At 55.0% G+C, this 20839-nt stretch overlaps 4 protein-coding genes across 26 annotated transcripts in view; 2 read left to right on the top strand and 2 right to left on the bottom strand.

Moving 5' to 3' along the window:
- MAP3K3 (mitogen-activated protein kinase kinase kinase 3) overlaps positions 1-13259 on the top strand; it is a 76524-nt gene extending 63265 nt beyond the window's left edge. For 2 of the 9 annotated variants that reach the window (XM_033184022.1, XM_033184019.1), the window contains 9 exons: positions 2519-2580; positions 5526-5593; positions 5788-5880; positions 6497-6688; positions 7221-7369; positions 8064-8195; positions 8695-8824; positions 9198-9375; positions 10516-12096. In XM_033184022.1, the coding sequence (XP_033039913.1) occupies positions 2519-2580; positions 5526-5593; positions 5788-5880; positions 6497-6688; positions 7221-7369; positions 8064-8195; positions 8695-8824; positions 9198-9375; positions 10516-10744 (1233 nt within the window). In that variant the 3' untranslated portion in view covers positions 10745-12096. Of the gene's footprint in view, positions 1-2518; positions 2593-5525; positions 5594-5787; positions 5881-6496; positions 6788-7220; positions 7370-8063; positions 8196-8694; positions 8825-9197; positions 9376-10515 lie in introns of all 9 variants that reach the window. The other 7 variants (XM_033184021.1, XM_033184017.1, XM_033184018.1 and 4 more) reach the window with 4 other exon arrangements.
- A 1514-nt stretch (positions 13260-14773) lies between these two features.
- On the bottom strand, positions 14774-17146 carry LIMD2 (LIM domain containing 2). 3 transcript variants are annotated; one of them, XM_033184040.1, is made up of 5 exons: positions 16942-16976; positions 16232-16323; positions 16002-16043; positions 15774-15913; positions 14774-15684 (listed from the first exon to the last, which is right to left on the bottom strand). In XM_033184040.1, the coding sequence occupies exons 2-5, from the start codon at positions 16271-16273 to the stop codon at positions 15525-15527; spliced, it is 384 nt and encodes a 127-aa protein (XP_033039931.1). In that variant the 5' UTR covers positions 16274-16323; positions 16942-16976; the 3' UTR covers positions 14774-15524. The 3 variants fall into 3 exon arrangements, with proteins under 3 accessions (XP_033039931.1, XP_033039930.1, XP_033039929.1); XM_033184039.1 differs by lacking the exon at positions 16942-16976 and adding an exon at positions 16779-16907; XM_033184038.1 differs by lacking the exon at positions 16942-16976 and adding an exon at positions 17008-17146 and having other exon boundaries at positions 14776-15684.
- On the top strand, positions 16272-19646 carry LOC117067998 (collagen alpha-1(I) chain-like). Its single transcript, XM_033185269.1, has 3 exons — positions 16272-16335; positions 16501-16616; positions 16713-19646. The coding sequence occupies exons 1-3, from the start codon at positions 16272-16274 to the stop codon at positions 18012-18014; spliced, it is 1482 nt and encodes a 493-aa protein (XP_033041160.1). The 3' UTR covers positions 18015-19646.
- A 152-nt stretch (positions 19647-19798) lies between these two features.
- Positions 19799-20839, bottom strand: part of STRADA (STE20 related adaptor alpha) — a 43013-nt gene continuing 41972 nt past the window's right edge. For 12 of the 13 annotated variants that reach the window (XM_033184030.1, XM_033184028.1, XM_033184032.1 and 9 more), the window contains one exon: positions 19801-20690. In XM_033184030.1, the coding sequence (XP_033039921.1) occupies positions 20538-20690 (153 nt within the window). In that variant the 3' untranslated portion in view covers positions 19801-20537. Of the gene's footprint in view, positions 20691-20839 lie in introns of all 13 variants that reach the window. The other variant, XM_033184035.1, reaches the window with a different exon arrangement.

Below are 20839 nucleotides of genomic sequence, written 5' to 3'. Positions count from 1 at the left end.
GGGTGAGATCTCTAGCGTCATTCTGGTCTTTTCAATAAACTTGCTTTGATTGTAAAAGAAAAGGCTGCTCTTATACTTTCTGGGATTTGGCCTGAGAGGGGGAAATTTCTTAAGGGGAAAATATCCAACAGAAGGCCTGTGCTGTCACATGGGAGATTTTACAAAAAACTGATTCTCGTTAACTTTTCTTTCATTATTCAAACTATATAGGCTATGAGAAGCCCTTTGTATTCTTCTTTCTTCTGTACTCCTGCCTTCCAGATAAATTCATGTTTGGAATAATGACCTGGAGTGCCTTTAGCTGCAGATTTCCTTTTTGGGCGTTTTACTGACCACCCTTTCTGGTTTCTCTAACCAGGGCACTTCTGGATATCAGCTGTTTTAGGGGTGACTTGGGTGTAAAATCCCAAAGATTGCAGATGAGCTTGATTGCCCTCAGTCTGTGTCCCTCTCCATGGTCCTATAATCTGCCCACTTCACTTTTTTAACTTTGCCTGCATGGCCCTGGAAGGCATGGGAGGATTTGACTCCTAGTGAGGACAGACTTTCAGAAAGAGGCCAAGGAAGGCAGTGGCTGGGGATTACCAAGGTCCTCCCCCAGTGCCTGCCTCTTTAGCTGAAGAGAATTGCTCCTGGTAACAGGCTATTTGAGATAAATTTGCTTAGCAGGAATAGACGTTGGATCGTATGTAATGAAAGAATATTCCAGTGTGACTTTATTGAAAAGTGAAAGTATGATAAGTTTATTTTGTTTTTTCTTTAATCAGGTTTAAGTAATTGCATCTATTTACTGATTTTTAGAATGAACAAAGCATGATTCATGTTAATTTTTTGGCCTAATTTTTCCAACAAAAATTATGCCAGTCCAGGCGCAGTGGCTCATACCTGTAATCCCAGCACTTTGGGAGGCCAAGGCAGGAGGATTGCTTGAGGTCAGGAGTTCAAGACCAGCCGGGGCAACATAGCAAGACCCTGACTCTAAAAAAAAAAAATTTAATTAGCTGGGCATAGTGGCACACCTGCCTGTAGTCCCAGCTACTCAGGAGGCTGAGGTGGGAGGATCACTCGAGCCCAGGCTGCAGTGAACTGTACTCCAGCTTAGGTGACAGAATGAGACCCTGTCTCGAACAACAGCAACAACAACAAAATGCTAGCACAATGTAACATCCTTCACTCCCTGCTTGATTTCTGACATAAAGAACGTCATTTTTTACAAGAGCGTTCACAGGACTCAGCAGTTTTCCCCAAGGCCTCTCGTGAATCTTTGGTATTCTTCTTCCACCACACCTGCCCTGTTATTTATTTGTCCATTTTGTCTTTTTCTGTTAACTGGTCTAAATTTGCCAAATACCCATCGGATGGATTGAAAGCAGTTCTCTCCCATGTTGGTTTCATCCACTTTGGCTATGCTATATCCTTAGCAACATTTGCAGTTTTACTTTGCAATGAATTTGCCTTGATTGGCAGATTTTAAAAAATCATATATGACAGCATGACCTAAAGCATTTGAAATTATGGGTGGGGATGGACCCTAGTATTAAATGGGAAAAAATATTTGAGTTGGAAACTAATTTTATGGAGGTCGTTAGTGAGTTTTCATAATTCTGATACTTTGTTTCCCTATGTAATTTTTTTTTTAGTTAATTAAAAAAATATTTAAACAGAAACAAGATCTCACTATATTGCCCAGGCTGGTCTTGAACTCCTGAGTGCAAGTGATCCTTCCCTCTCGGCCTCCCAAAGCGCTACGATTACAGGCATGAGCCACCAAGCCTGGCCCCTATGTAATGTTTAATGTTGGAGCTCGGATAATCAATATTCCGAAATTGAAGACCGCTCCCCCACCCCCACCCCCACTTTTGTGCAGCGAAAATGAAAGGGAGGACCTTCAGGACATTGATTGGAGAAAAAGTGATTCCAGAGGCCTTTTGTTGCTGCATTTGACCAGGGGCCAGAGAAATATTGTAATATATTTAGTTATCTATTACCTCTGCATTGGACCAGGAACTGGGACATTTTTGTTCTGGTATCAGCTGTGCACTAACTAGTTTTATGACTTTAGACAAGTCTTCTAACCTTTCTAGGCCTGTAGTGCTCATCTGTGAAATGAGGCAATACTTGTCTTTGTAAATTATAAATTATGGAGTGTAAACAGAAGCATTATGGTGCCACCCAAACTCACTGGAAGGCTCAGCAGGGTAGTACCATCTCCAGCGCCAGGCTCCAGTGTTAGTGAGCCAAGAACATGCCAACAAGAAAAGCAGAGCCTCTGCTTTGCTCTCCTGCCAGAGCTCCTTGGGATGCCAGCCAAGCATTTTTCTCCCTCCTGGAAACTTGCCTTTTAAACTAAGGGGGAGGATGGTACCTTTCTAACCATTCTTCCCACTGCATGGGGGAGAAAAAGGACACTTTCATATTTTGACAAAAAGCCCATTTGCTGGCCCTTCCCATAAAACCTGGGTCACTGGGGGGAATTGGGGCTGGGGGGTGTGGCTTCATTGTTTGACTTGTCTTACAGATGCTGGATCCCCTGAGCAGTGCAGAAAATTCCTTGTCTGGAAGCTGCCAATCCTTGGACAGGTCAGCAGACAGGTATGGGACTGTGGGTGGCTTGGAGGGTAATGCATAGGCATTTTTGGAACTGATGGGTTGAGGAAGAAGAGTTAGCTCTGCAGACCCAGGGTTAAAGCATTATGCTTCTAGGAAATTTCCCAAACACTACCAGAATGTTATGATTGCATAATTAAATGAATGTAATAATAGCTCATAAAGTAGCAGCTCATTTATTAAGTACTTGCTTTGTTATTCTAACTGCTTTACATGTTTTGACTTTCCACGTAATATATGCCTTTCTCATTCTTTTGGCTTCACTGCTGTAATCTGAACTGAGAAGGAGTAGACTGTCAGTGTTTTAGGGGAAAAACTAAATTCTCATCCATTGTTTTACCACCATTTTTTATTCCAAGTGTTTTTGGTGGAGTAAGAAACTGAAACCCAAAAACAGAATATCCAGAATGCCTAGTGTACCACGCCACCTGCTTGGTGTATATCTCCTTCTTAAACTTTGGGAGGAAACAAGTGATGTCCTTTACATACCAAACAGAAAGGGTATGTTTGGAGAGGCCTTGACATTGATCTTGCCACTCCCTTGCCTCTGCCTCATTATGCCCAAGAGCACTTTTGATCAGCTCTGTCTGGCCTTAGGACTGTGTTCAGAGGCTATGGAGCAGGTTTGGGGATTTTTTTACTTTGTGTAACTGATTAATTGTTCATTTGGGTAGTGATATTGTGACTGTGGCTAAATTTGTGCATTGTCTTGCCTAATAGACCTGAGCACTGATGAGCACTGTCTTCCCTTTAGATATCATAGAATACAGTTATGGTTACTTAGTTTCCAATGTGTTGCCTTGTTTGGGGTTTGCTTTCCAACCAGGGGAGTAAGAAGACACAGGCAGGAGTGCCAGGGCTTGCTGTCATAGACTGAGGGCTCTGCCAAGACAGGGATTGACTCTGGCTTTGGACTATCTCCTAAGCTTTGGAGGGGAAAGGGGAGAGAAGAGGACTACAGAAGGTGTAGTAGTTGGGAAACGAGGGGGCAGCCCCCCTGTGCCACTGCCTTGAGAGTTTCAAACCTGTGGCCCCCACAAAAGGCCAGTAAGCACTCTTGCATAAGGGAAAGGGCCATTCAGGTGGATGCTGGGAAAGATAGCTAAATTTACCTGCCTCTGTATTCTTGGGTTTTTTCCTCTGTCCCTACAGTACTTTCTTTTCTTCTCATTGTGAATGACCTGGACTTACTTCCTTGAGGTCCAGCCTGACTTGGGCTCAGGGCTCTCATCTTCCCTTCATGGGATCTGGGAAGGGGCATGAGATCTGGAGTCAGACAAACCTAGATGCAGTCCCAGCTCCACCAAATATAAGTTGAACGGCTTCAGACAAGTCTTTTAACCTCTCTGTTCCTGAGTTTCCCCATCTCCGAAATGGGATGGTGGTGATTAAGCTGAAAGAAAGATGCCTGGTTTAGCAGCAAGAACGTAGACTTTGGGGTCACAGACCTGGATTTAAAGTCTGGCCTTGAGGCGCAGTGGCTAACGCCTATTATCCCAGCACTTTGGGAAGCCGAGGCAGGCAGATCACCTGAGGTCAGGAGTTCGAGACCAGCCTGACAGGCATAGGGAAACCCCCGTCTCTGCTAAAAATGCAAAAAAAAAAAAAACCAGACGTGGTGGCTCACACCTATAAACGTAGCACTTTGGGAGGCCGAGGTGGGTGGATCATAAGGTCAGGAGTTCGAGACCAGCCTGGCCAACATAGTGAAACCCTGTCTCTACTAAAAATGCAAAAAAAAAAAAAAAAAAAAAAAATAGCTGGACTTGGTGGTGGGCACCTGTAATCCCGGCTCCTTGGGAGGCTGAGGCAGGAGAATCACTTGAACCCAGGAGGCAGAGGTTGCAGTGAACCGAGATCGCCCCATTGCACTCCAGCCCGGGCAACAGTGTGAGACTCTGTCTCAAAAAGAGCAAAAAAATTAGCCGGGCATGGTGGCACATGCCTGTAGTCCCAGCTACTTGGGAGGCCAAGGCAGGAGAATAACTTGAACCCAGGAGGTGGAGGTTGCAGTGAGCCAAGATTGCGCCACTGCACTCCAGCCTGGGTGACAAACCGAGACTCCATCTCAAAAGAAAGTCTGGGGCAGGGCGCGGTGGCTCATGCCTGTAATCCCAGCACTTTGGGAGGCCGAGGCGGGTGGATCACAAGGTCAAGAGATCGAGATCATCCTGGCCAGTGACGCGTGCCTGTAGTCCCAGCTACTTGGGAGACTGAGGCAGGAGAATCGCTTGAACCCGTGAGGTGGAGGTTGCAGTGAGCTGAGATTGTGCTACTGCACTCCAGCCTGGCAGCAGAGCGAGACTCGGTCTCAAAAAAAAAAAAAAAAAAAAAAAAGGTCTGGCCCTGTCTTCCTAGCTCTGTCTTTGAGCAAGTAAATAGGACTGTGTGTGCCTAATCTGTAGGGGTGTCTGTGAACTCAGAAACGGCATAGCTGCTCAACAAGTGGATCTGCTATTATGTTATTTTTATTATATGGTATATTTGCTACCTCAGAGCGTTCTGAGGATTAAATGAGAAAAAACTCACTTTAGAAAATAGGTAAGAAAGCAGCAACCTATAAACGATGATGCTGTGGCTATTTTTGTTACTCCCTGGGCAAAGGATTCTCTTGGAGCTCTTTTCCTGTTACAGAGGTGGGAAGAAAGGCCAAGGAGGGAGAAGGCTGTGCAGCCAGGCTGGAGTTGGGTCAGATGGGGGAGATTTACCACTCAGGGTGCTGTCAAATTTGGGTCACAGACTAGTGAAGGGAGAGTGGAGAAAGCAGGAGCTGGGCTCAGGAAAGGGCTGTTTCCCGCAAAATCTGCTTCCCCCACCTAACGCTGTGGCAGGGATTAGAAAGGGAGACTGCCTGGATGCCCTGCTGGGTTGCTGTAGAAATGTGCAGGGAGTCCATTTTTTCTTTTTGTTTTCTCCAGCCCATCCTTCCGGAAATCACGAATGTCCCGTGCCCAGAGCTTCCCTGACAACAGACAGGAATACTCAGGTGAGTTCCACAGAGCTTGGGTGGGCAATGCAGGGTGTCTGGGTGGGGCCTCAGGTGGCTCTGCTTCAACTGTTCTGAGTCAGTAGCTCTCCTTGGGCTTGCTGCTTTGAGGTCTTAGGTGACTTGGGGGCTTGGGGGCTTAAGTGGCTCACATTGACCTACCCAGAAGCCAGTGATTCCCCCATCTTACTCAGATCGGGAAACTCAGCTCTATGACAAAGGGGTCAAAGGTGGAACCTACCCCCGCCGCTACCATGTGTCTGTGCACCACAAGGACTACAGTGATGGTGAGTGCTCCTTCATCTGCTCCCTGCTGGCTGCCTCAAGAAAGGACGAGCCGCCATGAGGAGGGTGGGCTCATCCATGCAATGCCTGTATTTTCCTTCATTCCTGAGGAATTGTGGCTCAGACTTGAGGCATGGGAGACAGGAAAAAAACAAAAACAGGGAAGATAGTATTTGTAGACCAGGATGCTGCCACTGGGAACTCTGACCTTGGTTCGAGCCAATGGTATGCTCCAGGGGCACCATCTCTCCCATACCCTCTTCTGCCCCACAGCAGCAGGTGGCCTGGGGCTCTGCAGAGGGGTAAGGAGTAGGATGCAAGGAAATCGGTGCCTTTGGGTATGGCTTGGCCTTCCAAGCAATTGGGAGCCCGCGGGCCAGCCATGCACCTTCCCTTTGGTCGGATCTCCCTGAACCAGACTACTTCCTAGTTTCTGCTTTTGTCCTGATTCTTAGAGTGCTTGGGACAGCAGTCTCTGTGGAATGAGTCAGGTGGGAGGGTGGACAGGATGGGCTGGAGCTGGTATTATCTATCACTTCTGGCTCAGACCTGGTTTGTACATTCAGCCTTGTAGCCTGGGGTGTGACTTGCTCTACTCTGGCCCTTGCACCCTTTCAGGCAGAAGAACATTTCCCCGAATACGGCGTCATCAAGGCAACTTGTTCACCCTGGTGCCCTCCAGCCGCTCCCTGAGCACAAATGGCGAGAACATGGGTCTGGCTGTGCAATACCTGGACCCCCGTGGGCGCCTGCGGAGTGCAGACAGCGAGAATGCCCTCTCTGTGCAGGAGAGGAATGTGGCAACCAAGTGTGAGGAGCTGTCCCTGGCTAGGAGGAGACTGCCAAGGCGGTCTCAGACAAGCTACAGGGGCATAGCAGCTGGGCCCCTTGGACCCTTAGGCTCAGCAGGTGGTGGCTTTGGCCCACATGCACCGCACGGGATAAGCCTTGGAGTGCCTGAAGCCTGGCTCCACTGTTGTGTGACGAGCCTCTTCTCCTCTCTGATCTTTAGTTTTTCCATGTTTAAACTAGGGAAGAGCACACCCTTCATCCCTGCCATATTAAGATATTTAGGGGCTTTGGAAGGAAATGTATTTATCAATGCAGAAGAGCATTTAACCATGACTTCAGCCAATCCTCTGCTTCTTAGGACTCTGACTTCAGGTCCGAGTGACTAGGGCTCTGGGCTTGCTCCAGATTGTGGTGGAGATGCTCTTCTAAGAGAAGATGTGATGGTGGTGGGTGAGGGGGAGCCTGAGCCAGAGGCCCTATTACTGGAGAATGAAGGGGATGTTCTTAAATAATGTACACAAAGTAACTCTTTCCTTCTGCTCTCCTGTAGCTCCCAGTGCCCCCATCAATTGGCGCCGGGGAAAGCTCCTGGGCCAGGGTGCCTTCGGCAGGGTCTATTTGTGCTATGACGTGGACACGGGACGTGAACTTGCTTCCAAGCAGGTCCAGTTTGACCCAGACAGTCCTGAGACAAGCAAGGTACACTTTCCCCATGGTCTGACTTCCAGTTCCCTCCTTTCAACAGAAATGCTTGTCTTACCACACAGAGTAGTTGCTTGAGATGCTGTAGGTTGCTTCCTCTGTTATTCTTCCCAAACTCCCTTTCTGTCCATCCTGGCACCAGCCACAGGGTGAAAGGACTGTGGTCTGAAGAGCACCAAGCACCTGGTGGGAGGGATCCGGTACAAGGAACTAAGCTGATGCCAAAGTACCAAGTAACCCAAACTGAGAGGTGATAACCTGTGCCACAAAGGGGACTCCCTGCCCTCCCCCAGACAAGTATCTCTCCCCAGCCCTCAGCCCAGTAAGGAGCTGTGGGGCTCCTTTACTTGGTCCAGCTCTAAAGGAGGAATCATATGGCCTGGCTTTGCAGTTCAGCTTTCAGCGTGGCTGACACTTCAAGTTGAGTGGACAAACAGCAGTTACCTTAACTAAGCACCCACAGCCCCTTCTCTCACCTCCCAGCCTCCTTCCACACATGGGAGTGCCACCATCCCAAGGCCTGCCCAGCATTGTGGCCGAGGGCTAGACAGTTAAGAGAGTCCCCCTTTTCTCCAGCTGCAGTTCCCAAGGCAGACCCCTGTGAGGCCACTAACTAGGGCAAGCTGAGCTGAACCCAAGCGGGCAGAACTGGGGCCCTGAGAGCTGAGGCGACCACTGACCCCTCCCCTAGGAAGTGAGTGCTCTGGAGTGCGAGATCCAGTTGCTAAAGAACTTGCAGCATGAGCGCATCGTGCAGTACTATGGCTGTCTGCGGGACCGTGCTGAGAAGACCCTGACCATCTTCATGGAGTACATGCCAGGGGTACGTGCCCCTTGAATGCATGTGAGACATACACAAAATAGGGCCTGACCTGGGAGCTGGGGCCTGCAGGATAGGGGTCACCTTGGATAGGAGTTTGAACACCTGAGGCTCCAGAGGCCCAGAGGAGCAAAGTGAGGTGATGGTGGGACTTGGAGTCAGGAGGGCCCCGTCTCAGGCTGCAGTGGGAGTATGAGATGACAGCTGTCCTAGGTCCAGCCCTCCCCTGAGGCATGCAGGGCTGGCCCACTGTCCAGTAAATACAGCCTTCATCTGGAGCAGAGAGGCCTCTCTGCTCCTGGATTCGGGTGGCACGCTGCTTGGGAAGGACTTGTGGTACTCTCTTTTCCAAAGTGCGTGACAGCTCCTGGCAAAATGCCCTGCACAGCCAAATAGGAATTGAACAAATCACTCCTTTGCTGCCATACTAGGGGCTGGAATGGGCTTGCCCCTCCACTAGCCCTCCCCTGAGGGGACTCCTCTGACTCCTTGTGGCTGCCAGGGCTCGGTGAAAGACCAGTTGAAGGCTTATGGTGCTCTGACAGAGAGCGTGACCCGAAAGTACACGCGGCAGATCCTGGAGGGCATGTCCTACCTGCACAGCAACATGATCGTTCACCGGGACATTAAGGGTGAGCAGGGCCAGGATGTGTGGAGTCCCCAGGACCTGGGTTCAAGTCTACCACTGAGTGCCTGCAGGGGCCAATCACTTAACCATTCTGAACTTTATGAAAAATGGGACCCCAGTTGTTTCCTTGAGGAACTGGTGAGAAGATTGGTTGAGCAATATGGGAAAATATTGCCTCTACATGTTGACCATGGAGATGGTCATTTGTGTGGTAGATCTGAGATTCCCCTTCATTAAATCCTTTGCCCCTTGCAGTTCATGTCTAATTCAGTGGTAGCCCCGCCCTCTCTACCAGCTCTCAGTGACCTGGGGGTGGAGAGGATGGGAGAAAATGCAAGAGGGTCCAGGGTTGCAGCCTCTGCCCTTTCATGCCTCAGGAGCCAACATCCTCCGAGACTCTGCTGGGAATGTAAAGCTGGGGGACTTTGGGGCCAGCAAACGCCTGCAGACGATCTGTATGTCGGGGACGGGCATGCGCTCCGTCACTGGCACACCCTACTGGATGAGCCCTGAGGTGATCAGCGGCGAGGGCTATGGAAGGAAAGCAGACGTGTGGTGAGCACTGGGACATGCAGAACCCCTTCTCCCACCCAGGCTGTAGTGGCCCTCCATTAGGAACACACCCTGGGGACTTTGTGGTGTGGCAGGAGGGAATGCGCCCAGGGCCCAGGCTGCAGTGTGTGCAAGGGTATTGTTGGGTGCAATAGCACACACACCAGATGGCTGGTGTTTTTACCTCAGATCAAAGCACACTCCATTAGAGTTGGGAACTTAGGCCATGGAAAACATACATCCCTTATGTTTGCTAAATCTCTTAAGGAAGCAAGATCCACTCTGAAGGCCCGAAGGCCTGGACCAGTCTCTCAATAGGAGCAGGTTTCTGTCCCTTCTCCTAGCACTCAAGACAGTTTGCACTTGCTTGACATAACCTTGTGTCTATCCCCTGAAATGGCCCCTAAGTCATGAGAGCTTCTCCCTTTGGAAAGCTATTGTGGTGGGCTGAATAATGTCCCCGCAAAGATGTCCACTGCCTAATCCCTGGATCTGTAAATGTGATTGTATATAGCAAAGGGCCTTTGCAGATAGGATTAGGTTAAGGGTTTTGAGATGGGTGGATTATCCTGGATTAAGGGTCCTTATAGAAGGGTCTCAGGAGGTCAGAGTGGCTAATAGGAGGTGAGACGATGGAAGCAAGAGGTTGGAGTAATACAAGGAGGGGATCATGGGCCACGAAATGCAGGTGGCCTCTAGAACCCAGGAAAGGCAAGGAAACAGGTTCTCTCCTCAGAGCCTCCGACAGGAACCAGCCCTGCTGCCACCTTGACTTTAGTCCTGTGAGACTGATTTTAGACCTCTGACCTTCAGAACTGTAAGATGATGCATTTCTGTTGTTCTCCTGCCTCTTAAGTTTGTGGTCATTTGTTAGAGCAGCTGTGGGTAGCTAATACAGTTATTGTAGAGTTCTTTCTATCAAGGCTGTGATTCTCTTTTTCCCAATTTCAAGAAGTGCCCAGGGGTGTGGTGAGTGTAGGTCCATGAAGCCCAGGTGGACAGGGATCCAAGCTGAGGTATGCCTCAGCTTGGCCTGTTTTGCACCTCAGCATGCTCTGAGAAAGGCGCCTCCTTCTGCAGTGGTGGGCAGGACAGCTGGGAGTCCAGGGCTGGCTGAGGGGTGACAAAGGGTTCTCTTTCCAGGAGCCTGGGCTGCACTGTGGTGGAGATGCTGACAGAGAAACCACCGTGGGCAGAGTATGAAGCTATGGCCGCCATCTTCAAGATTGCCACCCAGCCCACCAATCCTCAGCTGCCCTCCCACATCTCTGAACATGGCCGGGACTTCCTGAGGCGCATTTTTGTGGAGGCTCGCCAGAGACCTTCAGCTGAGGAGCTGCTCACACACCACTTTGCACAGCTCATGTACTGAGCTCTTACGGCCACGCAGCTGCCAGTTGCCCTTTGCTGCATGGCAGGGGGCTGCTGCAGGGCTCAGTGAAGTTGCTGCTTCTCCCAGGCAAGGCTGTGGACCATGGAGTGGCAGCCCAGCCAGTGTCGGTCTGTGCCCTTCCGCCACTGGGGCTCAGAGCCGGGGTGGGGTGGCTGCAGCCTCAGGACTGGGAGCCCCCAGCCTGTCAGATCCAGGAGCTCCAGTGTCCTGAGCTCAGTGTGGAGGGGTAGGGGCTGGAAACAGTGTGCAAGGCGGCCGTGGGCCCCACCCTCGGGGATATGTCCTGACACTGCAATCGGCACTGAAGCCCAGAGGGTCTGGGGGCATGGGACTGATGCCAGGGTAGGAAGAGTGTTACTTTCATTCAAAGTGTTACTTTGTTTTTCCTTCCAATGTCTGGAGACCACCAGGGCGTCTCTGGGCTGGATGAGCTCCCAAAAGCCTGAGGGAAAGGCCAGCACTCGCTAGCAATGGCAGGCAGAGGCCCAGGCTGCCATCCCCTAGAGCCCAGATTGGCTCTGCCAGTCCTGTCCTTTACCAAAGATGAATGAAGCAAATGTCATGCTGCCTTATTCAGGGAAGGAGGAGCCTGTCCTGCTTGTGGCCATGACCCTGCCTCTCCCAGGCAGGGGCCCGCGATGTGGAACTCCTGCCACTGAGGGGGGATCCAGTTTTGTCAATGCAGTTGTCTCTGTTTTACAAGTCGGAGTCACTCTTACGCTGTACCCAGTTTCTAAACTGGAGACTGTGTGTGCCCTCTGGGTTCTGAGTACCCCTGCTGTGGGCTTGGGCCTAGGCTGCATTGGAAAGGGCTGAAGGTTGTGGCCTTTGTGCTCCTGGCCCAGTCTTTGTTCCCCACTGGAGCAGAAGGGGAGATGGACAACATGGTGGGGGCATCTGGCCCGGCTGGTGCCCTGATCCCAGAGAGCCCGAGGAGGTGTCTCAGGCTGTCTGAGTCGTGACCTGCTAGGCCAGAGCCCACTCCATCTGGTAGAAGGGAAAGCCCATGTGCTACCACCAGCTGTGTCCAAAACCGCCAGCTCTCTTCCATAGCCAGCCTTGCCCATCCCCTTGAGGTCTCAGCCCCTTTCCCTTGTAGCTCCTCCCCTAGAGGGGGAATGGCAGCAGGGGTTGGGGAAACAGCATCTCCAAGCAGCTTAGAGTTGGCCGTATTTACCTCAGCCTGGGTGCTGGTCCTTTCTTCCGGCCCCTCCCCTCCAAAATGTGCCTATTGCTAGAGCTCCTCCCTCTCAACACCCAGTTTCCTTGGGAGTTGTCATTAAAGGAAAAAAAAAAAAAAGCCAGTGCCCAGGGATGGGCATCTCCAGGGAGCTGGGGATTAGTGCCAGGCAGCCCTGCCAGCCATGCCTATATCCCCACGGGCACAGAACAAGCCAAAGCCTTCGTTGTATGTTGACGATGCACTTTTATGAATGTAGTTTCTATCGCTGTTTTTAGCCTTTTCACATCATGTAATGTGAGGCCTTGTACTTGTTAATTTATATCTCAGATCATATTTGATGGTTTTTATATATATCAATTCTAGACTGTTACAGGTGATGGACGCCTCGAGAGAGAGAAGAGAAAATGAAAGCAGCTGGTTTTGCAGAAATGTGTGTCGCATGCGCCAGTTGGGCCTGGACCCTCCTGTGTCCATCCCTTTTCCCCCAGGGGATCTATCAGCCCCTGCACCCCACACTGCCCTCTGGAGACAGCACAGGCTCCTGCTTCCACCTCGGCCCTTGCCCAGGGTGGGGCCTGGCCCTCATCTCGACCAAAGCTGCTGTGTGGCAGCTCGGCCTCTCCACAACCCCATCCTGCTGGCTGCACACTCTTCCTGGCCCACACCCCCATCCCCAGTCCCTGTTCCCCAAGAGGATACAGAGCACGGTGCTGGCTGACTCGACTGTGTCCCAGGTTCAGGCTCTTAACAGAGCTCTACCCCTGGGGTCTTACCTCACTGGGAATGTGTTTTGAAAATGAAGACAAGCCAACAAACCCTGCACTCCAAAAAAGCAAAACAGATCCTAATTTTTTTGTGCCAAAAACTGTGGACATGCTGGCTCAGCATCCTCAGGACCAAGTTGTTGCTTAATTTTAATTTATTGTTTTTTAATAACTAATCCAGATAAAAAAGTTGTGGGGCTTCAGGGTGACCTGGGCCCAAAGGTTCTGAAGGGCAGTTTCCTGGCAGCCCCAGGCTTGCTGTGGGAAGGGGCCGTGCCGTCACTCTCATCATTCCATGGGGTGTGTCTGCCTGGGTCAACTCCGCATGGAGAGGCCAGGGCTGGGGACAGTCCGCACTCTGCCGCCCTCCTGCCCCTCCCTTGCACCCCAGCTCTGTGTCTGTTTGAATTGTGGATTGTGTAGCCATGGTTATTGTGGAACTGTGGAACCTGCAGCCATAGTTATTTGACTATATCTTGACCGAGGGCTTGCAGTGCAAAGCCAGGCCAGTGTTGCGCATTACTTACAATAAAAGGGATCATTTATAGCAGAGGGGTCCTGTGGCAGTACTTTCGGTTGTGGGAGGTGGAGGTAGGTTTTTGCCTGGCAGGGACCAGGTATGGTGCCTGGCAACGAGCTTGGGCCTCTCAAGCGGAAGAGAACTTGATTCTAAGTAGAGGAGTCCTGGGATGACCTGGCTGGTACCACCGTCAGCCCAGAGGTATCTGCCCCTTTCCTCCACTTGCCCCTCCAGGAGCTCCACTGGGGTGGGCCCAACAGGGCTGATTTGTCAAGGTGGCACTGTTGGCCCTCATGACCTGAATGTCACCACTGGCTGGGTTCCTGGAGCCTTCATGACATTTGATAGGGTCTTCCTGGCCCAGAGGACTTTCTTCAGTCCCACCTTTGCAGGGCAGGGGTCAGGTGCCTCCAAGAGCCACCTCTCTAGTACCCCCTTGTGGTCATCTGCTACTGTTGCTTAACAGAACCAAGACAGTTGTTGCCATCCGAAACCACTGGTGCAGGAAGTTGGCCTGCCCTGAGAGGCTGTGAGCCACTCGCTTTACACCTGGAAGGACCCAGGCCTGGGGCACCATCTCTGCTGAGTATTCGCTCTGCTCCCTCAAGGAGCAGTGCCTGCCTCAGCACAGTGGCTCATGTGACACCAGAGCCTGTGGCCCAGCTCCCTGCCCTGTTCCATGGGGAGGCCACTTAGGAACTCAGGCAGTTGTATGGTGTGGTGACAGCAAACTCTCTAGTAGTCTCCGTTCTCGTCAGTCCCATGTATGGAGACACCAGGAAGTTGAATCTGGAGCGAGACAACCCAGACTTCCTGCCTGTGTCCCACGGGGGTGCCCTCAGGTCCTCCCAGCTTGCCTGCTTTGCCCTGCTGTGAACTCATCCCTCATTGTACCTGGGTTTTCAGAGGAGCAGATGTAGTTTCTTTTTGGACTTCCTGGGACAGTAGCTGTGACTGCCCCTCCCCAGAGCCTGAAAAGGCAAGGAGATGAAGACAGCAACGGGGGGTGGGGGGTGGGGGTGGGGGGACGATGAGGAGGGACAATCCGGGGGTCACTAAAACCTTGGGCAGCACTTGCTGGGTCTACTGGTTCCTGCCATTCTTCGCTAACTTCCAGGTCAAAGGGCTGGGAAGAAGGGAGGGAGCTAGACAGCTGGAACCAGCCAGGGAACACAGCAGCTCGCACCCCAGGCACTGAAGTGCAGCGAGGACAGGCACCATCACCCACTGGCAGCCTGGCCCTCCCGCTGTCAGGCCTCTTCACAATGGGGTGCATATGGTAAGTCGGTAGGTCTGAACCAACCCAAAACTGAGGGGCGAGGTGGAGTTTCAGTTCCAAAACCACTGTGGTGTGACAGCATGGAGCCCTGGCTGTGAAGAGGAGCCCTCCCATTTCTCAATGGTGTGTCAGGGAACTGACACCCACTTCTAGCCCCCTACCCCCATCAGGGCCGAGGTACTCAGGGCTGGCCCTACCCCCGCAAGCCCTCCCCATGGTGAGTTTGCACCCTTTATGCGACAAATCCCCCAGCAGGCCACACAGTAGAGAATCTGGATCTATTGAAACATGTTTAAAACGGGGTTGGTCACAACAGTCAGGATGGGCAGAAACGGGAGTGGGGGAGGGGAGTGGGGCCGCACCAGCCCCTGCCAGTGCCTGAGGCTGCAGCCTGGTGAGTGCTTTTGCTTCTGCTTCTCCACGCTGGTGGTTAGAGATGGTCCCAAGCCCCACTGGGGCAGGCCCTGCCTTGCCCTGCAGAGGCAGGGTGGCTCCACTTCCCCATCCCCTCCCCCATGGGCTGCAGGGGCATTTATGAGGCCCAACAGGTGGCACTGTGGCGCTCCTTCCTCCCTGTCTCCGTGGCTCAGAACCAGGTTAAGGATAGAGGTAGATGGGGAGATGTGGGGGCCACACAGTCTCGGGTGGCAGTGAGGGAGCTTGGGACCCTGAGCGGGGCATGCTGACTCCTTGCTGGAGAAAAGGCACCTAGATAGGGAAGCTGGGCTTGGGAGCCTCCCAGGGGGTCCTGGGGTGAGGTGGGGATGGTGGCTGAACGAAGCAGGAAGCAGGGTGGTGGGCAGACCCCAATCCTGGTTCCCAAACCCTCACCGGCTCCGGGAGCAGGAAGAAGGAAGGAATCCTGGAGCAGAGCCCTGCCCTGGGCCCCTCCGCCTGGGCAAGCCTCATCCCCTTACCACCTGGCCCCCACGCAAGCCCAGCTCCACCTCCTTCCCACCTTCCCCCTGCCGGCTCCAGGCCCTCCGCAGAGGGGGTGGAAGGTTGCAGAGGCCTCAGGCCGTCTTGGTGCCGGGGTCCACCTCCTTGTGGGCCCAGAGCTCCTTGTGTTGCTTGCGGCCAAACCCCTCGTCGTAGTTGCCTTTGCTCTTAAACAGCTGCTGGAAGTGGGGTTTGCAGTAGAACTCCCCGTGCAGCGCGGCATAGCTGCCCAGGCTGCAGAAGCCAAACGGCGTCAGGTCAGGCCAGGTCGGGGCTGGGTTGGCAGGCGAGGCGGGGGCGGGCAGGGCAGGGCAGGGGCGCACCTGAGCTTGGTGTGACAGTGCTTGCAGCAGAAGCAAGAGTTGTGGAAAACGAGCTTGTCGGCCACCAGCCGCTCCATGGGGTATACGGTCTTCTGGCAGGAGGCGCAGGTCTCCTTCACCTGGGCCCGCAGGCTGAAGGACTATGCGGGAGGCTCAGCCAGGTGCTGCCCCAGTGCCCATCCCACTCCCTCACACCCCTCCTCCCGCACACCGGTCCCAGGCCCCTACCTTGGAGCGCTGCACCGTGCTGCTGCCGCCGCCTTTGGCCTCCTGAGGGAGAGGGGAGGTCAGGGCAGGAGCAGCTCCGGGAGGCCCTGGACCAGGGCTGCAGCCATCAGCCCAAGGCCTAGGGACGCGCCGCAGGGGGCAAAGGGGGCCGGCAAACTCTGGAGCCTCTCCCCTTTTCCCCAGGCCAGGCTCCTGTCTTGGGGGGTCCTCCCATCCGGCCGGGCACTTACATGAGAGGGGGTGGCCGGGGCGGCTCCTGCAGCCTGGAACATGGCTTGTTGGAGGTGGAAGCCTCGGGTGGAGACGCGGCACCCGCTGGGTTCTGCAAGGGGAAGTCAGTCGTGAGGGCCCCGCCAGTCCGGCCCCAGCCTGCAGGGTGGGAGGTGTTGACAGGCAGGGGCTGGGGGGATTGCGGTTGGGACTTTCCCTAAGTCATTTCCTGTTGCTCTTGGTCTTGCCACTTCCGCCCCTCCCCCACCTCCCCACCCCTGCTCCCCAGAGGCCGGGGTCCCGAGTGGCACCGTCCCTCGGAAGAACAAAGTTAGCGGGAGCGGAGGGGCCGGGGGCTCCTGCGCAGCCGCCGTGTGCGCCCCGCGGGCGGGGACCCCGCTTGGGGTGAGGGGAGGTCGGGGCAGGCGGGGCCGCGATGAGAAGCCGCTGCCCCGACCTGACCCCGGCCCTCACAGCCCCGCGCCGCGCTCGGGCGTCTAGGCCTCGGCTGGGCAGCCCCTGGACAGCGCCCGAGGTCCCCGCCCGCCCCGCCCCTCGGCCCCGGACCTGGCCCCGCGCGGACCGGACCCCAGACCCAGACGCCGCGAGCCCAGCCAGCGGGTCTCGGCTCCGCCCAGCCGGGGGCCGGACCTGAAGCGAGGACTAGAGCCTGTGCGCCCCGGGCCAGAGAGGCTCACGGACTCGCCGGGACCCCACGGGCGGCCCTCACCCCACACCCCTCGGCGCCTCCCCTGGTTCCGGAGCCGGACGCGGCCCCTCCCCCCGCGGCTCTCACCAGGCCCGGCCTGGTCCGCGGGGCGGGATCTGTCTCCGGGGGCTCACGGGTGCGATGCGGGCGCGAGCTACCGCCGCTGCCAGTGGACCCCGAGCGGCCGCCGCCGCCACCGCCTTATCGCTGCGCCGCCCCCGCCGGCCCCCGCCCCGCGCCCGCCCATTGGCTCCACCGCGCCCGGAGCCGCCTCCGGGGCTCGGGCGCCGCCGCCGACCCCCCTCCGCGCTTTGTCTTCCCCTCGCCGCCGTCCCCGCCTTTGTCTGTCCCCCGCTCCGGCTCCGCGCTCCCGGCTCCTCAGCGCCCCGCGGGCCCCGCGCTCGCACGCCTCGGGCACCGGCCGCGCCGTCTGTCCATCCCGACGGCGACCCGGCGTGGGGAAGCGACGGTGGCGGGGACAGGATGGACGGGTCGCGCTCCGCATCCCACGGGGAGGGGAGGAGTTCAGGCTGCGACGGCTGCGGTCGCAGGACACCGGGCGCTCCCAGTCTGTCTCCGGGATAACCGGGCTGGGCCTGGGCCATTCACTGCTTCGGTTTCCCCCGGGTGGCCTCGCGCGCAGGCGCCGGCACCCCATTCCCGCCCAGAGCTGTGGGGCCTCAAGAGACCCAGCCCGGGCGACCCCGGAGCCTGGCCCAGGGTCCCTCGGGCCGCTGAGTCCTCCTGCCGCCAGGGGCCGCCCCCGCCCCCTTGCGGCCCACGAGGCTGGAGGCAGTGCCCGGGCACGCGGTCCCCCGGCCCGGCCGCGAGGCTGCGGGGATCCTGGGGCGCTGGCTCGCCGCGGAGCCTGCACGAGGGCCCGGCGGCCCCACCAGCCCTTGGCGCCTCTGCAACCCTGCGACGGACTGGGGAGGCCGCTATGCGGGGTTCCCGGAGCACCGGTCCCCCGAGGCCCCAAGTCCTCACGTGTTTCTGGGGTGGAATTCTGTGGGCAGCAACCGCGACCCCTGGGGGTCGCCCCTCCAACAAGCGCGCTTCATTTCTCACGAGGAAGCCGCGGCCCAGAGAGCTGAGGTGACAGAGATCGAGCCGCAGAGCTGCTCCCTCCCTGCAGCCGCACAGCAGGCCAGAGGCACAGCAGGCGAGAGACAGAAGGCGAGGCCGGCGCCTTCCCGGGCACCAGGGACCGCGTGGCTTGGCCTGAAATCAGGCTAGAAGCTGCGCCGGGAAGCACAGCCCTGCGCCCAGAGCCTTCCCACACTGTGGCAGGAATAGCACTGGCGGCCCACGCGCTTGACAGGGAACAGAACAGCTCCCGCCCGACGCCTGGCAGGGGAGCAGGGAGGCTGCAGCTTCCCCAGCGCCCAGCTGTTTCCCAGGCTGGCGGGCTCCACGCACCGGCTCCGTGTCTCCTGTCCAGCCTTCTGTTCTCTCTAGAGGAAGATCTGCGTTTTGCCTGCACTATGGGCCGACTCTTTAGTGGGGAGTGTCAGACCCTCTAAAGCGGCTGCCTCTCGGGAAAGCTTCCACACCTGTCATCCGGTTCTCCAAAGGGGCTGCTTGATGCAAGAAACAGGAAGACCCGGGGGCACCATGAGCAAGGCTCGCTGCCACTGGGCACAGTGAGGCCCTGGCACCCTGCCCAGGACGGGCCTGTGGGCTGAGCTGCAGATGGGCATTGAGGATGCCCCGACAGCAAGGTGCAGAAGGCATCTGGAAGCAAAGGAAACTGATAACCAGCGTTAAAAACAAAAACAAACAAACAAAAAAAGGGAACTTGGCTCAGCGGTGGCTCACGCCTCTAGTCCCAGCACTTTGGGAGGCAGAGGCAGGCAGATCACAAGGTCAGAAGTTCGAGACCAGCCTGGCCAACATGGTGAAATCCCGTCTCTACTAAAAATACGAAAATTATCCAGGCGTGGTGTGTGTGCCTGTAATCCTAGCTACTTGGGAGGCTGAGGCAGGAGAACTGTTTGAACCTGGGAGGTAGAGGCTGCAGTGAGTCAAGATGAAGCCAGTACACTCCAGCCTGGGTGACAGAGCGACTCTGTCGGGTGGGGGGGTGGCGGGGCAGGACGAAGGGAACTTGGGGTTTAAAGCAGGGGGAGGAGGGCCGGAAATGAGGCCCCCCACTCCTCACTCACTCACCCCAGGCCCCATCCTAGCCCGAGGTGGGTGTCATTCCCTTCACCTTAGCCTCTCACTGCCCAAAGAAGCTTACTTTTCTTCTTTAAACTGCTGTTAAAATTGGGGAGGAAATGGAAAGCAAGGGCATCTGATGGTTCAGAGCAGCTTTAGGTTAGAGGGCATTTGAGGTGCCTGAGCTGGGGGAGGGCCTTCCCCCTGAGGGACTGGGAGAAGGGTAAGCCATGTGCCCTGGAAGCACTGCAGGGAGACTCATATTTGCACCCCCTTGCTCACACTGGTGCCAGCCAGGATGGCAGGGACGGGCGGGGCTGGTTCTTAGGTTTCCTGCTCTTTAGGTGCTAGCACCCAGGGTAAGGAGACATCCAGGTCAGGTTGCAAGACAAACCCTTCTACCTCCTTTCCTGCCAAAGGCCGCCAGCATCCTTTGCCTCAATCTCAATCTTTGGACGTTTTTAGCTCCAAAGTGGTTTGATGGCCACAGGCTAAAATTCAGTCTTAAAATTTTAGTTAAGAGACAGATCTGTTTTGGGTTTTCAAATAAACTGGTCTATCTAGTGAAAGAGGTCACTGCTGAGCTTCCGTGAGCACCCATGGGCCTGCTCTTGGATGGCGGGACTCTCACCTGGGGCAGCACGGCCATCCCTGCAAGCACACACACCAGGAAGTAGCCTGTAGCCCCTGAGCTGATGCAGACACAATGCCATTCTCCAGCAGGGTCTCTGGAAATTTTAATTTGTTCTGACAATGAAACTAACACAGCATAAGGACTTAAGCCCTCAAGCTAGGCAAGACACTGATGGCCCTTGGAGAAAGCACCAGGGCAGCTGGCAGGAGGCGCTAAGATAGATTCCTGGTGGGAAAGGAATGAGGCACACACATAAACCGTGGGAAAGACTTAGGTGTCAGGGCCCAAGCCAGAAGAGGGATAAGGATGGACTGTCCCAGCCTTAGTCTGTGCTTAAAAAGAATTCCCTTCTCTGGAATTATGAGAAAGAGAGGTCTGGGGGAAGGCAGGCAGGCAGCTTACTACTTGCCCTTTCACTGACCTATAGGATCTGAGAGCAAAGTTAAATAGAATGAGGCTGGTCGCAAGCACTGGGAAGAGGTGGCGGTCCTCAGGGTTAAGGAGTCAAACCCTGGGCTTGGAATTCGGCTCCCAGGGCCAGAGCAGCGTCTCTTCCTTCTGTGGAGGAGGTCACCTGAGCTCATAGGACTGGGAATGTTGGCTTTGGACCCTCCTGATCCCTGGTTGTTGAGATTTCCTTGTGTCCCAAAAGCCTTGGAGCAGTGAAGTGTCTCTCCAGGATTTCTTTCCCAATCAGTCAGCAGCCAACTTTCCTGGAAGAATGTCCTTTCTACCCAATCTGCCCAGGAGGGCGGGAATGTGGCCAGCCCTCAGGAAGGGCCTCTGCGTCCCTGGCTGGAGAATGCGCACAGTTTGCAGAGGCTCAGAACTCCCAATCATCCACCTCCAGCTCTTCCAGGTTTGTTACCAGGCCAAAGATTCCACTATGGTCCTGAGACTGGCTGCTCTCAAAATTGGTGATGGGGGTGACAGGACGAAGCAATTCAGGCAAAGCCTCTGAGGCACGTCGCTTGATCTGGGGGAGAAGAGAGAGGTGGGTGACAGATCCTGTTGCTCTGGGTCCCAGGACACCATGGGGCAAGGACCCATGGCCTGGTGGCAGACGGGCTGTCAGAGCCAACTCTACGAGAGGAAGGAGCAGTGCCTTTCAGGGGCTTCAGAAGC

Source organism: Trachypithecus francoisi, unplaced genomic scaffold (assembly GCF_009764315.1).
Source record: "Trachypithecus francoisi isolate TF-2019V2 unplaced genomic scaffold, Tfra_2.0 Lachesis_group20, whole genome shotgun sequence".
Lineage (NCBI taxonomy): Eukaryota > Metazoa > Chordata > Mammalia > Primates > Cercopithecidae > Trachypithecus > Trachypithecus francoisi.
The sequence above is the reverse complement of the archived record's forward strand: the minus strand, read 5'-3'. Positions and strand labels throughout refer to the sequence as shown.

What these genes read in the sequence shown, in the direction of transcription:
- LOC117067998 (XM_033185269.1), top strand. Translation starts at nt 16,272, where the DNA reads ATGGCTTGTTGGAGGTGGAAGCCTCGGGTGGAGACGCGGCACCCGCTG. An exon ending in GCTGGGTTCTGCAAGGGGAA is followed by an intron (nt 16,336 to 16,500) that starts GTCAGTCGTGAG and finishes CCTGCTCCCCAG; the next exon opens with AGGCCGGGGTCCCGAGTGGC. An exon ending in GGGCGGGGACCCCGCTTGGG is followed by an intron (nt 16,617 to 16,712) that starts GTGAGGGGAGGT and finishes TCGGGCGTCTAG; the next exon opens with GCCTCGGCTGGGCAGCCCCT.
- LIMD2 (XM_033184038.1), bottom strand. Translation starts at nt 16,273, where the DNA reads ATGTTCCAGGCTGCAGGAGCCGCCCCGGCCACCCCCTCTCAT. An exon ending in CCCCGGCCACCCCCTCTCAT is followed by an intron (nt 16,044 to 16,231) that starts GTAAGTGCCCGG and finishes CCTCTCCCTCAG; the next exon opens with GAGGCCAAAGGCGGCGGCAG. An exon ending in CACTGTCACACCAAGCTCAG is followed by an intron (nt 15,685 to 15,773) that starts GTGCGCCCCTGC and finishes TGGCTTCTGCAG; the next exon opens with CCTGGGCAGCTATGCCGCGC.